The sequence below is a fragment of the Aspergillus lucknowensis genome (assembly GCF_044049455.1).
Source record: "Aspergillus lucknowensis strain CBS 449.75 chromosome Unknown BJX67scaffold_38, whole genome shotgun sequence".
NCBI lineage: Eukaryota > Fungi > Ascomycota > Eurotiomycetes > Eurotiales > Aspergillaceae > Aspergillus > Aspergillus lucknowensis.
Window position 1 is genome coordinate 93,926 of NW_027263582.1, and position 16,974 is coordinate 110,899.

Below are 16,974 nucleotides of genomic sequence, written 5' to 3' on the forward strand. Positions count from 1 at the left end.
TAGCGCTTCTACCACATTCTCCATATCCGTTGCCTCTTCGGAACCGTCATCAGATCTGTCCTCCCGCTCCGGCTCGATTGTTGGGGCCTGTCAACTCAGGGTCGCGAAGTGTTTCTCAGTCCGCAACCGATAGTCATCCTTTTCAGAACGTGAATATCGCCTCCCTTTTCGCCTATCAATGATATAGTCGGGTTACTTTTCATAGATATTCGTCATGGAGGTCGCCTCTTCCGGGGTGTCTGACGGTGTTCCCACAGCCATTCCCCAGGGGCCTTTGGTGGATTCAGATACCGTGGTGCAGTACCTGATCGATGTGCTGCAGGTGACTTTAGGAGCGCTGAAAAGCGAACTTGAAAACACCGGCAGCCTCTTGTCAAAGGCCAAGTATAACGAGACAGCACAGAGATGTCTGCGGTTTGCCTCAGAGTCACAGGTTGCGCTCTATGTGCAGAAAGACCTTGTGGCTTCGGAGGATGCGAACGGGACTGTGGATGGCGAGGGTACGTGTACAGCGTTTCCAACTTCTTCGTGGAAGTACTGACGCGAGTAATAAACTTAGCAGAGCCTACCGCGCAGTACGTCTACAGCCTATCTACTGAAATATCGTCCTCGTCGACAACCATCGCATCGGTGGCTTTTATCAAACGGCCTACCGCGATTGATCCGTCGCTTCCTATATCGTCGCAGATCCAGGTCATGAATCTCCCCGGTCCGGCAGCCCTTAACAACACGCAGGCGCAACAAGGGGCCGCGCTGTCGCCGTACGAGATTCTGCATTTGTTGGTCCATCATGGTCTCAGCCCGTATTTCGAAGCCAACACTCGCAACCAAGAAGGCGCCACCAAGACAAAGCCGGATACGGAGGCCAAAACTGGAGTTCCTGGTACCAAGAAGAAATTCGCGGAGCTGGAACTAGGGCTTCTACATCTGCAACAGAATGTTGAGATCCCTGCCTTGAACCTGCCCGTCCATGAGGTGGTATCAACTGCTCTTGTCGAAGCAGAAAGGCGAGGTGTCAAGCCTTCTGTGGAGTTTATCGATTCCACGCTACTTGAGAGCAGTGCGTTTATCAACAGCATCCAGAATAATGTGAACGCTTGGATCAGATCTATTCAGACTATTACAAAGATGTCGCGTGATGCAGACAGCGGATCAGCGGCCCAGGAGATCAACTTCTGGCTCTCTATGGAGACCGCTCTCGAGGGCATCGACAACCAGCTCCGCGGTGATGGGGTTGTATTGACTATGGATATCCTTCGCCACGCAAAACGGTACCAGGCTACGCTCAGTTTTGTTGCCGACACGGGATTGCGTGAAGCGACGGATTTGGTCCAGAAGTATAACCAACTGATGCGTGATTTTCCTCTCGATGAATTGCTCTCCGCCCCCTCATTGCAGAAAGTCCGCGACTCTCTTACGTTGATTTTCAATCATCTTAATAAGAAATTGAAAATCTGCCCATACCCAATCAAGCGTGCTCTTGCCCTAGTGGAAGCAATCTCAGGCGACCTCGACTCGCGCATTCATTCCTTACTAAACGGTCGGACCATCCTACACCTCGATTTCCGTGAATTTCGTGCTTTAATAAAGGTTACCGATACCATCTGGCGGGCCTGGGAGGAAAATCTCAAAGAGTTTACAAACGTTGCTCGCGAATCCACCAGACGTCGAAATGAGAAGTTCATCCCAATCAAGATCAATGCGCGTCACGAGAAGACCCAAGAGCGATTGAAATACATCAACACATTTAGGGTCAATCATGAGCAACTTCAACGAACCATCGCGAATGTGCTCGGTCCAAAGAGCTCTTCTACGGGAGATGCTGCAGCTGGAACTGGATCGGATGGTGCCGTTATCGTTGAGGAGATTGGAGATGTGGATGCGGTTGAGGAGGTTGTGCAAGCTTACGCTGCTTTGAAGAACGTCGATGTGCTAGATGTGTCCCCAGAAGGAACCCAGAACTGGATCTTAGAGGAAATTGCCTATAACGAGCGCACTTCCCGGGTTGAGAATTCCATCATCGCCCGCCTGCGTGACCGTCTTGCCACGGCTAAAAACGCCAATGAAATGTTCCGCGTTTTCTCCAAGTTCAACCAGCTCCTTGTCCGGCCCAAGATTAGAGGAGCCATTGCCGAATACCAAACTCAGCTCATCGATAACGTCAAGCACGATATATCGGCATTACATGAACGCTTCAAACAGCAATATGGTCACTCTGAAGCTCATGCAATGGCTCAACTGCGCGATCTTCCCCCTGTTTCAGGTGCGATTGTCTGGGCTCGGCAGATCGAGCGCCAATTAGATGGCTACCTGCGAAAAGTCGCTGATGTACTGGGAGACGACTGGCACCTACATTCGGAAGGGCAAAAGCTCCAGGCCGAGGGTAACCTGTTCAAGAAGAAGTTAGATACACGCCCTGTCTTTGAGTCATGGTTGCATGATGTGCAAAGGAGACACATTACCATCTCCGGAAGACTCTTCAATGTTGTTCGCAACAGGGCCGCAGGGAACACCTTGGAACTCGCTGTTAACTTCGACGCTCAGATCATTGCCCTCTTCAAGGAAGTACGGAATCTCATCTGGCTCAACTTCCAGGTCCCCCATGCTGTCAGCAACATTTCCAAAGAAGCTAAGAGAGTTTACCCGTACGCAATCAGCTTGATGGAAAGTGTCCGAACCCTGCTCCAAACAAATCGGTCCATCTTGTCAATGACAGACGTTGCGATTCTGCTAAACGGGTATATCAATGATGCGCAAGGCATGATAGTGAAAGGCATTCCGCTCCGATGGGAGTCTTTCGTCCATTCGTATGAATTGCACGTCAAACAGGCGGCTTTGGCAAATGGCGCCATCGACTCAGTCATCCCCAGCAGAGGTGAAAGCAAGCATGTCCAATTCGTACGGGAATTTGCCGGCTCAGCTTCTGTCCTCCAGCACAAGACCGCAGTTTTGGCTTCGATTAACGATACCATTCAAAAAGCGATCATTGAACTTAAAACTTGCCCGTACGAATTTTCTGCATTCAAGCAGCGCCTTGACACCATCCAAGTTGCCGTCGACAAACTGAACTTGGAGAACTACGTCAACCTCGGATACTGGGTGAACAACTTGAACCAGAAAATCGAAGCCATCCTTCGCGAGCGGTTACATAAGGCAATTCGTGAATGGATCAACTCGTTCCAGGAAGCGAAGGGTGGCCAGCAGCCTCTGCAACTGGCTAGCGGAGCCAGCGAAGCAGAAGCCCTAGCATACCATATCGAGTTTCCGGAGCTCACTCATGAGATCTCCATGCGTAACCAGCTACTCCATCTTGACCCACCTCTCCAATTTGCTCGCGCTACTTGGTTCTCCCACTTCGATAATTGGCTTGGTGCTATCTGCAATCTGGAGAAAATTAAAGCTTCCCGCTACCAGATCTCCATTGAAGTGCAGAAAGTACAGTTGTCGGAAGCATGTTTTGCGGACCTCCCACAGCATTGCACTGAGGAACTGAACCTCGTCTATAGTGCCGTCGAGACTCGACTGAAGGATGTCTCTGAATATGTCGATAAGTGGCTGCAATTTCAGTCACTATGGGATCTGCAGTCTGAACAAGTCTACGACATCCTAGGCGATGACCTGTCTCAATGGCTGCAGCTTTTGCAAGAAATCCGGAAGAGCCGAGCTACTTTTGACACCTCGGAAGTTAGTCGATCATTTGGCAATATCAAGATTGACTACGAGCAAGTCCAGACGAAAGTCAATGCGAAGTATGATCAATGGCAACACGAAATCCTGCTCAAATTCGGCACTAAGCTTGGGAACCGTATGAGAGACGTCCATTCAGAGATTGCTAATGCTCGACGGGATTTGGAAGGGCAGACGCTGGAAGCCGCTTCTACAGCTCACGCTGTCTCTTTCATTACCATTGTTCAGCAGTGCAAGCGCAAGGCGAAGGTTTGGGAGCCTGAGGTGGATCTTTTCCGGCAAGGCCAGGCCACCCTTGTCCGTCAACGTTACCAGTTCCCAAGCGATTGGCTACACGTAGAAAACGTTGATGGTGAATGGGCAGCTCTCAATGAACTACTTGCCCGCAAGAGTAAGATCGTCCAGGATCAGACCGAGGCACTGCGAGCGAAGATCGCCGCTGAGGATAAGGTCATCCACGACAAGATTGCCGAAGTCATCGCTCAGTGGAACGAAGAAAAGCCCGTTTCCGGTACTATTCCTCCAGAGGAAGCGTCTCGCTCTCTCAGCTCGTTCCAATCGCGCCTTGAATCTCTACAGTCTGAATTTGAAATGGTATCAAAGGCGAAGGAAGCCCTTGATCTCCCTGCAAGCGCGGAGTCTTCGCTTCCCGCGATTCTAGAGGAGGTCCAAGACTTCATGTCTGTCTGGGCGGCTCTTTCGACTATCTGGAAGAGCCTTAATGATCTGAGAGACTCTCTCTGGACGAGCGTTCAGCCACGGAAACTGCGTCAATCTATTGACGGTCTTATTAAGATGACCAAAGACATGCCCAGTCGAATGCGGCAATACGCCGCCTTTGAACACATCCAGAATGTCCTTCGGCAGCTACTCAAGGTCAATCCCCTACTCTCGGATATGAAATCTGAAGCTGTGCGCGAGAGGCACTGGCTGAAAATCTACAAAGCACTCAAACCAGGAAAGAGGTTTTCACTTGTCTCGCTTACTCTTGGTGATGTGTGGGATCTTCAACTCGTGTCCAGTGAGGCCGTTATTCGGGATATCATAGCTCAGGCCCAGGGTGAAATGGCGCTGGAAGAGTTCTTGAAGTCTGTCCGCGAAACCTGGCAAAATTACTCTCTCGACCTTGTCAACTACCAGAACAAGTGCCGCCTCATTCGTGGCTTCGATGATCTCTTCGCTAAGTGCAGCGAGAACCTGAACTCTCTACAGGCTATGAGACATTCTCCCTACTACAAAGAATTCGAAGAGGATGCTTCCTCATGGGAAGACAAACTGAACCGAGTGCATGTCCTTTTCGATGTGTGGATCGACGTCCAGCGACAATGGGTTTACCTTGAAGGTGTCTTCACTGGCAATGCCGATATTAAGCACCTTCTTCCCCTGGAGTCGAGCCGTTTCCAGAATATCAATTCTGAATTCTTCGCAGTGATGAAGAAAGTCTACAAGTCGCCGTTTGTGCTCGACGTGCTTGCCATTAATGGGGTTCAAAAGTCCCTTGAGCGGCTGGCTGAGCTGCTCAACAAGATCCAAAAGGCACTTGGTGAATACCTGGAACGAGAGCGAGTCTCCTTCCCCCGTTTCTACTTTGTTGGTGATGAGGATCTGCTCGAAATCATCGGTAACAGCAACGATATTTTCCGTGTTGCGAAGCATTTCAAGAAAATGTTTGCTGGTCTGTCAGGCGTCTTAATGGATGATGACAGCAACATCGTCGGTTTCACTTCCAAGGAGGGCGAGGAGGTCAGATTGAAGAAGGAAGTCAACCTTGTCAAGACTCCTAGGATCAATGACTGGCTGAGTGCCCTTGAAAACAGCATGAAGTCAACACTCGCTGAACTTCTCGCTGAGGCGATCGAGCAATTTGAGCCCCTTTACAACTCCTCTGAGGTCGACCGCACCGCATTTGACGACTTCATCGCGAATTACCCTGCTCAGGTTGTGGTTCTTGCTAGCCAAGTCGTTTGGACTAATGAAGTGCAAAAGTCACTGGAGAATGGCGGTACCAACCTCTCCGCACTTTACGATGCCGAGGTAAGAGTGCTTGAACTTCTCGCAGTTACTGTTCTCGGAGACCTGGATGCCATCACCAGAAAGAAATGCGAACATCTCATCACAGAGTTCGTTCATCAGCGTGATGTTATCTCCAAACTCGTCACTTCAAATGCCACAGCCCCGACACACTATCTCTGGCTGCTTCAGATGCGCTATGTCTACCAGGCCGATGGTGACTTCCTGCAACGATTGTACGTCCACATGGCCAATGCCAAATTGAACTACGGATTTGAGTACTTGGGTGTGCCTGAACGCCTTGTCCGCACGCCTCTTACGGATCGTTGTTTCCTTACCCTTACCCAAGCTCTCTGCCAACGTCTCGGTGGTTCTCCTTATGGTCCCGCGGGTACAGGCAAAACAGAGTCCGTAAAGGCTTTGGGTCTTCAACTTGGTCGATTCACGCTCGTCTTCTGTTGTGACGATACCTTCGATTTCCAGGCCATGGGCCGTATCTTCCTCGGTATCTGCCAAGTCGGTGCATGGGGTTGTTTCGACGAGTTCAATCGTCTTGAGGAACGAATCCTTTCCGCCGTGTCTCAGCAGATCCAGAACATCCAGATCGGTCTCAGAAATGGAGAGACTGACGAAAAGAATCAGATTGAATTGGTTGGCCGGCGCTTGAGTGTTAACCCCAACACTGGTATTTTCATCACCATGAACCCTGGCTACGCCGGCCGATCTAATTTGCCGGACAATTTAAAAAAGCTCTTCAGAAGTGTTGCCATGTCGAAGCCCGACAAGGAGTTGATTGCCGAAGTCATGTTGTTCTCGCAGGGTTTCAAACAAGCAAAGCGCCTCTCTCAACAAACGGTCCCATTCTTCGACCACTGCTCATCCCAGCTGTCAAAGCAAGCTCATTACGATTTCGGTCTCCGTGCTTTGAAAAGTGTGCTTGTTAGTTCGGGAGGTCTCAAACGTGCCCGCATCGCGAACTCCGATGGCGAACTTGGGCCTGACGAGATTGTGGAGCCTCAGATCATTGTTCAGAGTCTTCGAGAGACCATTGCCCCCAAATTGGTCCGAGAAGATGTCACCACAATGCTGCAAATTCAGGCACAGGACTTTGCCGGCGTCGAATATGTACCAGCCAACTACGAGAAGCTTACTGCTGCCATCAAAGACATTGCCCAAGAGCAGCACTTTGTCGATAGTGAAATGTGGATCACAAAGGCTCTCCAGTTGTACCAAATTCAGAGCATCCACCACGGTGTCATGATGGTCGGCAAGTCCGGGTCGGGCAAATCGTCGGCATGGAAGATTCTACTCCAAGCGCTTCAGCGTGTTGAGGGAGTAGAGGGAGTTTCTCATATCATTGACTCTAAGGTTATGTCGAAGGAGGCACTCTACGGTAGCCTGGACAGCACTACAAGAGAATGGACCGACGGTTTGTTTACTGGTATCCTCCGAAAGATAGTGGACAACCTCCGTGGCGAAGACACAAAACGGCACTGGATCGTGTTTGATGGTGATGTCGACCCAGAGTGGGTTGAAAACCTGAACAGTGTTCTTGACGATAATAAGCTGCTGACTCTACCGAACGGTGAACGGCTGAACTTGCCTTCAAATGTTCGCGTTATGTTCGAAGTTGAAACTCTCAAGTACGCCACCTTGGCTACCGTCAGTCGTTGCGGTATGGTTTGGTTCAATGAGGATACGGTGACGCCTTCTATGATTATCGCGAACTACGTTGAATCACTCAAGACGAAGACTTTTGAGGACTTGGATGATGACAGTGCGCCTACGGGCCAAAGCCCAGCTAAGACACAAGATTGCCAAAACATGCTCTCAACTATACTAGAGCAGCTCCTACAGACAGACGAGCTCGTGCTAAAGTCGCTTGGAGAAGCCATGAAGTACAATCACATCATGGAGTTCACCGAAATTCGTGCCCTCAATACACTGTTCAGCCTCTTGAACAAGGCCTGCCGCAATGTGCTTGAATACAACATCCAGCATGTTGACTTCCCTCTCGACTTTGAGCAGATTGAGTCCTACATATCCAGGAAGCTTCTTCTCGCGCTGGTCTGGTCCTTTACCGGAGATTGTCCCTTGAAAGACCGCAAATCATTTGGAGAATTTGTCTCAGGTCTAACTACGATCGACTTGCCTCTCGAAAGCAATGCTTCCATCATTGATTTCGATGTGACTCTGCCCAAAGCCGATTGGACGAGCTGGCAATCTCAAGTGCCCTCTATCGATATCAATACACATTCCATCACGCAGACCGATGTGGTTATTCCCACAGTGGACACCGTTCGACACGAAGATGTCCTCTACTCATGGCTTGCAGAGCATAAGCCGCTGCTGCTTTGCGGTCCGCCAGGTTCTGGTAAAACGATGACCCTTTTCGCTGCACTTCGCAAACTGCCGAATATGGAGGTCGTCGGTCTCAACTTCTCCAGCGCCACAACTCCAGACCTACTTATCAAGACCTTCGAACAATATTGTGAATATAAGAAGACCTTGAATGGCGTTATCATGTCCCCAAGCCAGATTGGTCGTTGGTTAGTTATATTCTGCGATGAAATTAACTTGCCTGCCCCTGACCGATATGGAACACAACGAGCGATCTCCTTCCTGCGTCAGCTCGTTGAGCAGAATGGATTCTGGAGGACTTCAGACAAGACTTGGGTTAGCTTGGATCGTATCCAGTTCGTTGGTGCTTGTAACCCTCCCACCGATGCAGGACGTACACCTCTAGCGGAACGATTCCTACGCCATTCTCCTTTGATTATGGTCGACTATCCTGGCGAAATCTCGCTCAATCAAATCTACGGGACATTCAATTCTGCGGTCCTCAAGATCCTTCCGCTACTGCGTGGCTATTCTGAATCTCTTACCAAGGCTATGGTGCAGTTCTACTTGGAGTCTCAGACACGGTTTACACCCAAGATACAGCCCCACTACGTTTACTCTCCTCGTGAGCTTACCCGATGGGTTCGTGGTGTTTATGAAGCCATCAAACCGCTTGAAAGTCTTCCCGTGGAAGGCTTGGTCCGCATTTGGGCACATGAGGCTCTTCGGCTGTTCCAGGATCGTCTTGTTACTGAAGATGAAAGAGCCTGGACCGCGGATGCCGTCCGTCGAATTGCGCTTGAAAACTTCCCCACCATTGACGAGGAGGCAGCCTTGAAGGGACCGATCCTTTTCTCGAACTGGCTATCCAAGAACTACGTTCCAGTGGAGCAGGAGAGACTTCGTGAATTTGTTAAGGCACGGCTCAAGACATTCTGCGAAGAAGAAGTCGACGTTCCTCTCGTCCTGTTCAATGATGTCTTGGAACATGCCCTGCGCATTGATCGAGTCTTCCGTCAGCCTCAGGGTCACCTTATCCTTATCGGTGTCAGTGGCAGTGGTAAGACGACGTTGTCTCGCTTCGTTGCCTGGATGAATGGCTTGAAGGTCTTTCAAATTAAGGTACACGGAAAGTACTCTTCTGAAGATTTCGATGATGATTTGAGAAATGTTCTCCGCCGTGCGGGCTGTAAAGGCGAGAAGATCTGCTTCATCATGGACGAGTCGAACGTTCTAGACTCCGGTTTCTTGGAACGTATGAACACCCTCCTAGCAAACGCTGAGGTTCCCGGCCTTTTCGAGGGTGATGAATTCTCGTCTCTGATGACCGCATGTAAGGAGGGTGCGCAGCGCCAAGGTCTGATTCTCGATAGCCAGGAAGAGCTCTACAAGTGGTTCACCCAACAAATCGTCAAAAACTTGCATGTTGTGTTTACCATGAATCCTCCTGAGGAAGGTCTCTCGTCCAAGGCCGCAACCAGTCCCGCCTTATTCAACCGTTGCGTTCTCAACTGGATGGGAGACTGGTCTGACCAGGCCCTTTTCCAGGTTGGCTCTGAACTGACGCAGTCAGTCGATCTGGATAAGAGCAACTTCGTTGCCCCCGATAGTATACCCGTGGCATATCGCGAGCTTAGCCTGCCAGCTTCACACCGTGACACTGTTGTCAACTCTATGGTTTACATCCATTATTCGCTGCAGAGATTCAATCAGCGGTTGCAGAAGCAACAAGGGAAGACAACGTATCTTACCCCACGCCATTACCTCGATTTTGTCGCTCAGTATGTTAAGCTCTTCAATGAGAAGCGAGAAGACTTAGAGGAGCAACAAAGGCACTTGAACGTCGGTCTCGAGAAGCTGAGAGACACTGTCGAGAAGGTCAGCGATCTTCGTGCTAGTCTAGCCCAGAAGAAGACGCAGCTCGAGAAGAAGGATGCAGAGGCCAATGAGAAGTTGCAGCGCATGGTTGCAGACCAGCGTGAAGCGGAACAACGTAAAGCAGTCTCCCTTGAGGTCCAAGTCGCTTTGGAAAAACAGGAAAAAGAAGTGGCTCTTCGGAAGGAAGTCGTCCTTAACGACCTTGCTAGAGCTGAGCCTGCAGTCTTGGAAGCCCAGAAGAGTGTGAGCAACATCAAACGTCAACATCTCACTGAAGTTCGTTCTATGGGTAACCCCCCGGCCAGTGTCCGGCTCGCTCTGGAGGCTGTTTGCACTTTACTTGGTCACAAGGTCGACAGCTGGAAGACAATCCAAGGAATCGTACGCAAGGATGACTTCATCGCGAGTATCGTTAACTACGACAATGAGAGGCAGATGACAAGAAACCACAGGTTGAAGATGCAGAATGAGTTCCTTTCCAAGGACGACTTTACATATGAGAGAGTCAACCGCGCCAGTAAGGCGTGCGGTCCTTTGGTTCAATGGGTTGAAGCACAGGTCAATTACTCCGAGATCTTAGATCGAGTTGGACCTCTGCGTGAGGAAGTCGATCAGCTTGAGGAACAAGCCCTGCAGACCAAAGCTGAGGCGCAAACCATCGAAAACACTATCAACGATTTAGAGAGTAGCATCGCTACGTATAAAGCTGAGTATGCTGCTCTCATTAGTGAGACGCAGGCAATCAAGACGGAGATGTCGAGAGTGCAGTTCAAGGTCGATAGAAGTGTACGCCTCCTTGACAGTCTATCGTCCGAACGCACACGATGGGAGGAGGGAAGCAAATCATTCGAAACCCAGATCAGCACTCTTGTTGGCGATGTTCTGATCGCTGCAGCATTCCTCGCCTATGCTGGTTTCTATGACCAACAGTTCCGTAAAGCGATGGTCGAGGATTGGGTTCAGCAGCTGATCCAGTCTGGTATCAGCTTCAAGCCACACAACCCCATCACTGAATACCTTTCCAACGCCGATGAGCGTTTGGCTTGGCAAGCTCACTCCCTCCCAGTCGATGACCTTTGTACTGAGAACGCCATCGTTCTGAAACGCTACAACAGATACCCACTCATCATCGACCCATCCGGCCGTGTCACCGAGTTCTTGCAAAAGGAGAGCTCGGACAGAAAACTTACGGTGACAAGCTTCCTGGACGATTCATTCGTGAAGCAGCTTGAGAGTGCCTTGCGTTTCGGAAACCCTATCCTAATCCAAGACGCGGAACATCTGGATCCCGTTCTCAATCACGTCCTCAACAAAGAGTACCAGAAAACGGGTGGCCGTGTTCTCATCCAGCTCGGGAAGCAGGAAATCGATTTTTCGCCTTCGTTCAAGCTCTTCCTCTCAACAAGAGACCCATCTGCGTCGTTCCCGCCGGATATCTGCAGTAGAACCACCTTTGTCAACTTCACTGTCACTCAGAGCAGCTTGCAAATCCAGTCCCTTAACGATGTGCTGAAGCATGAGCGGCCGGATGTGGACAAGCGACGTTCTGATCTTGTCAAGGCACAGGGCGAATTCAAGGTTCATCTTCGCCAGCTTGAGAAGCGCCTGTTACAAGCCCTGAACGAGTCTCGGGGTAACATTCTTGACGATGACAATGTCATTGAAACACTCGAGACTCTTAAGAAAGAGGCTGCGGAAATCTCAAAGAAGATGGTGGAGACCGAGGGCGTCATGACCGAGGTGGAAAACATCACTCATAACTACAGTATCATTGCGCGCTCATGCAGTGCCGTGTTCGCGGTATTAGAGCAACTTCACCATATCAACCACTTCTACCAATTTTCCCTCCAGTACTTCGTGGATATCTTCAACTCGGTCCTCCGCGAGAACCCACGCCTCAAACAAGAAAAGGACCATGCTGCTCGTGTTCAAATTATCCTCCGAGATCTTTTTGTCACTACCTATCAACGAACCTCGCTGGGTCTCATTCAAAAGGATCGTATTACGCTGGCCATGCTTTTGGCGCAAGCAACCCCGTATCCCATGGACAGGGGGCTCATCGACACCATCCTGGACGAGTCGACTGAAGGCACCGACTTATCAGCCAACCCTGAAACCAAAGAAAAGGTGATGGGCGGGCTTGCGAACATGTCGCTTTACAAGTCCCATCTCCCCGCGGTGACCGCAGAACAATGGGAACAGTTCCTGAACGAAGAGCTGGCAGAGAATTTTGCACCCGCAGTTTGGCCGGCGAACACGTCCCAGTTCGACCAGCTGCTACGATCACTCCTACTTATCAAGCTCTGCAGGATGGACAGATTTGTGCCAGCTGCAGAACGTTTCATTGTGGCAGTCTTCGGTCGTGAGCTATTTGAGGGAAGCACGGATCTCAAGGATATCGTTGATCAGGTCACTGCGACCGCACCAATCTCCCTTGCCTCAAGCCCTGGCTTCGACGCAAGTTACAAGGTCGACGCCCTTGTCGAGCGAATGCATGCAACTTGCGCGAACATTGCCATGGGTTCCAACGAAGGCTTGGAGAGTGCCGACAAAGCCATAAACAACGCTGCTTCTGCGGGAACCTGGGTATTGGTCAAGAACGTTCACCTAGCACCCTCATGGCTACAAAGTCTAGAGAAACGCCTCGAGTCCCTCAAGCCCGACAAGGACTTTAGGCTGTTCCTCTCTATGGAATCCAGCCCCAAGATCCCGGTCAATCTCATCCGTGCCTCACGTGTTCTCATGTACGAGCAACCTGCCGGTGTACGCGCAAACATGAAGGATTCGTTGTCTTCGTTGACCACACGCGCGAGCCACGCACCTGTTGAGAGGGCTCGTGTGTATCTTCTCCTCTGTTTCTTGCATGCTGTCCTTCAAGAGCGACTCCGCTATGCGCCTAGCCTCGGCTGGAAAGGCTTCTGGGAGTTTAATGATAGTGACGTGAGTATTCCGAACATGATGATGTGTAACGCCAGCTGACCCGTATGAACAGTATGAATGCTCTGCGTATATTATCGACTACTGGGTCGACACCGTCGCCCAAGGACGGTCCAATGTGGCTCCTCAAAAACTCCCATGGGACATGATTCGCACCCTAGTGACTGAGATGTACGGCGGCAAGGTGGACGACAGCGGAGACTTCCAGCAACTCGAGCGCCTAGTGAATAGCTTCCTCACCCCTGCAGCCTTTGAGGATGAGTACAAGCTTGTTTCAGGCGTCGAGAATGACGAGTGCTTGACTCTCCCGGGGACAACGGGTATCCGCGATTTCGTGGCCTGGGTCAACCGGCTTCCTGAGAGAGAACCGCCCACTTATCTTGGCCTACCAGCGAACGCTGAGAAACTCCTGCTCGTCGGCCATGGCAAGAAGATGATTTCGGATCTGGCCAAGGTTACCTCGTTGCTTGATGAGGGGGAGCAGCTCATGGTTGATGCCTGATCTTTTACTGTACTTTTTTTTGGCCTCCTGTTTTTGTTACAATACTGGGTTGGTTTCGTGCCACTGGCGCATACAACTTGTCTTGATGATTCTTTGATGATAACCCACTTCTCCTTTCATACATGTGCTGTCTTATACTTAACGATGTTAGATTATGCTAGACTTTGTTTTGAGTTTTATTGGCACTTGTATACCAGTTCATGAAGCACAGTCACATTCAAACTTGTAGATCTCATACTACAAAATACCAACCTCTTTGAACCCCTGGCGCCGTGGACTGTTGGTTCTGTCGTCTGTCTTCCAACAAACAAGAAAACAACCGTGTACACCGTGGCAAACCAATCAGCCGACAGCTACTCAAAATCCGATTAGAGAACTCGTTCCAACTGGTCGATGAAAACCAAACCAATTAGTCGTATCGAATGGGGACATGACAGTCCGGGTATCGTCTGCAATTCAGAACCCGTAAAGCGTGCTTCCCATCTATCTCGTGTTAGCTGTTGATCAAGTCTCTCGAGACATACTGGGGTATGAGATGGAGACGGAACGTAGAGACACGTACCCGATTCAGCGCATATACTACCTGTTCGTCGTGCCAGAAGGTGGCACCAAGTCAGCTTACATATCCCATCCCATCCCTCTAACTACTCGTGTCCAGAGAAGAGAATGAGAGTAACTCACATCCCGAGTGGTGACTAGCTACAATAGGTCGAAAATTAACATCGGCATCGCCTTGCATCACATTGCATCACACAAACAAACACCAAGACGAATGGATCCGGATTTTGAGCAGAGCGGTGGTTGAAGACCTACCTTCTTATCAAAAGCCGGGGTTTGGGCCGATTCCAGGACCAGGACGATATTTCTCATGATCTAATATCGACAGCGTTGGGAATTAGTGACCAAGAGAAGAGAAAAGTAATGCCCGATTGGACTGCGTCAGATCGTAAATGGGTGTATAAGGAGAGGTAAATCAGGAGGTAGAGAAAGAAGAGAGAAAGAAAGAACGAGAGAAATACCTCTTGCAGACGCTCTCGAATAACCTTTCGGATCTCATCGTAAATCTCCTTTTTAATTCGGTAGACCCCTCCACGGCGTGCGAGACGGCTATCCTCGTTTCTTAGTTAGCAGGAGGGGGGTGGCTCATTGATAGAGATGGGGATATGGCAATGAGTCGACCACGTACCGGATGGCTGGACGGGCTGAGTAAGTTGAAAGAAGTAAACGTTAGTTATAGACAGGGCTTTAATTGCAGGGTTGCAAATAGAAATGGATTTGGAGCCGTACTGATTCCCATAATGTTGTCTCTGAGCGTCCTGTTAGCCAGGATTGCGTCGTTAGCCTGTGCTCATCTCGCCTCTTGGAAAGAAAAGTGAAACTGTGATGTTTGATGATGCACTACGTACCGATGTCGCCGGTATCTAGTTAGGGATCTGAGGCGGGGCCGAGATGATGCCATGATGAGGATGCTTGGTTTATTGGTGATAGAGAGGGAAGTCGCTTGATTTGTGGCTATGAGTGTCTTCAGCTGGAAGTTGGGGATTGACGCCGGGGACAGCGAAAATGGGGGATTCGGATTCGTAAGTGGTGATAGTAGGGGCGGGTGTTGTGCGAAGAGAGAACACAAAAGTACCTCAAGGACTGAGAAGCCGATATAACACAAGATGTGTACGCAGGTTGGGGTGGTAGGGCTTTATCAGAGAAGCGTCATTTATGAAGTGAGGGAGTTTCAGAAATGAGCAGTATCAATCAAGAAAGTGGAATAGAATGGGAGTAGCATTAAACTATACAGTATGTATTATTAGCCTCAGGTCAGTTTCTAAGTATATAATATGTATTCTCGTGGCACGTATATTGAGCAAACACTCAAACGCCTGTGAAGTCCCAGGAAACGATGCTATGTATGGAGAGCATTAGGAAATGAAAGTCGCCTCGGAAAACATGGTACCTTCCTCCGCATATTCGACATCGCCGATTTTGAGCTTCAAAGTGAGCTTTTCTCTGGGAGAGTACTGCAAGGTCGTGAGTTTAGGGCCATTCTGGTTAATGGATGTGACATACCTGGAAGATGTACGGTCGTGTACCGGCGACACTGCCGGCAATGGTCTTGATGAACCCTGGCACTTCGGCCATGACGTCGATGCGGTCAAGTTTAGGGCCGAGGGCGCCATCAACCTCCGCTGAGACTGGCTTTCCGTCCTTCGTCTTGCCTTCCCACACCCATCTGATAGATGTGGGCTCCGGCCAATCACTCGTCTCGTCTTGCGTCGTCGCTGTGTGTGTTGCTGTGTTGGTCGTGCCAGCGTGGATGATCTCACCATCCTTAACGATTCCGCCAACATTCACAACAGTCGAACCATACGACGGCGGTGTCGTGTACTCCATCATAATGGCAGAGAATGAGGGAGTCTGGAAGTTGACAAAGTTCCACCGGGCAGCTATGTGATTGCTGTTAGAGCAGATCATCTAGCCGCATCTGGGATACCTACCCGCATGGTGGGGCTTCATGCCCTGCAGCGCTTGGGAGAACAGTCCCCGACCCTTCATGTCGTAAACCTTGTCATTCGTGGTGATGGTTCCCTCGACGTTACACCGAGGCCAGAATGCATGGCGCATAGATCCCCATGGGTTCTCGGGGTCTGTACCGAAGTAAGTGGTACCGTCTTTACCGACGGCGAAGCCGGAGGAGGCGCGTGTGAAGGTTAAGTCCACGAGGCAGTTGTCATTAACGGCAGATTTGAAGGAGTAAGCGTTCCCCTCTTCGTTCAGAGCCAGAGAGATGTTATCCCCGGCAAAGGAAAGCATGCTCTCATCGAACATGTAGTTGGAGATCGGATCAGAGAACCAGATGTGGGGCCCATCGCCGGTAGTGTTGAAGATCTTGCAATTGAACTGTGCGGTAGTATGGATGCCACTGTATTTGAACTGAACGTGAGACGGGGAATATGAAGTACAAGAGTGACGGTTGGGTTACTCACGCGATGTTGCTGTAGATGATCTGAACCATAACTAAAGTGCCATTATCGGCCATGACATAGTATGTCTGGGTCTCTACATTGGTGTACTGGTAGGCGCGCCACCGGAGATCGTCCTTGGTGAGTTCAGTGTAAGGGGCCTCTTCAGTTTGTTGCTGGGAGACCGGCTGAATGGCCTCAGGGCCATAGATCGGTTCCTGCGTGCCTGCAACCGAGGCGAGTCTGGATATGAAACGATTGTCAGCACTTGAAAGGGTACAATCTACAATCAAGGGGCAGAAAATTGAAAGCAATAAGAGGCAAAACTGACGTGGATTTGAGCCAATTCATCACGGGCAGAAAGGAGGTGAGTTTTCAAAAGGAGGACGGAGGGAACGGTCAGGTAAGAAGAGGTCAATGAGAAAATCGATAGCGCGCGGGGCCTAGGGGTTTCCGATGCACAGGACCTTGGAATAGTGGACGAGAAGCGAGATTGGGCGTCGAGGACGAGAAGTGAGGCAATAAATAAAAGTTATGGAATTTCTAAAAGCCACGCCCGCGTCAGTCTACTTCTACAATCCGTCGTTGGACCCTGGACATCGTCAGCCGTGGGAGAATGACGTCCAACATTTTCGTCCAAGACTCTGACCCGGGGACTGTGCCCAA

At 50.2% G+C, this 16,974-nt stretch overlaps 2 protein-coding genes across 2 annotated transcripts; one reads left to right on the top strand and one right to left on the bottom strand.

The window, feature by feature from the left end:
• Positions 1 to 214: 214 nt before the first annotated feature.
• BJX67DRAFT_383520 (dynein heavy chain) lies at positions 215 to 13,354 on the top strand (the record flags this gene model as incomplete). The annotated part of the gene is made up of 4 exons (XM_071033476.1): positions 215 to 500; positions 560 to 10,432; positions 10,496 to 12,855; positions 12,908 to 13,354. 4 exons carry the CDS (start codon positions 215 to 217, stop codon positions 13,352 to 13,354), a joined length of 12,966 nt encoding a protein of 4,321 aa, XP_070883658.1.
• A 1,759-nt stretch (positions 13,355 to 15,113) lies between these two features.
• BJX67DRAFT_360550 (survival factor 1 family protein) lies at positions 15,114 to 16,913 on the bottom strand. The gene is made up of 5 exons (XM_071029784.1): positions 16,640 to 16,913; positions 16,333 to 16,551; positions 15,844 to 16,268; positions 15,416 to 15,792; positions 15,114 to 15,366 (listed from the first exon to the last, which is right to left on the bottom strand). Exons 1-5 carry the CDS (start codon positions 16,657 to 16,659, stop codon positions 15,268 to 15,270), a joined length of 1,140 nt encoding a protein of 379 aa, XP_070883659.1. The 5' UTR covers positions 16,660 to 16,913; the 3' UTR covers positions 15,114 to 15,267.
• Positions 16,914 to 16,974: the final 61 nt, after the last annotated feature.

Coding starts and splice junctions, on each gene's coding strand:
- BJX67DRAFT_360550 (XM_071029784.1), bottom strand. CDS start 16,659: ATGAATTGGCTCAAATCCAC. Junction 16,552..16,639: donor ATGAATTGGCTCAAATCCAC/GTCAGTTTTGCC, acceptor TTTCATATCCAG/ACTCGCCTCGGTTGCAGGCA. Junction 15,367..15,415: donor CACGACCGTACATCTTCCAG/GTATGTCACATC, acceptor ACGACCTTGCAG/TACTCTCCCAGAGAAAAGCT.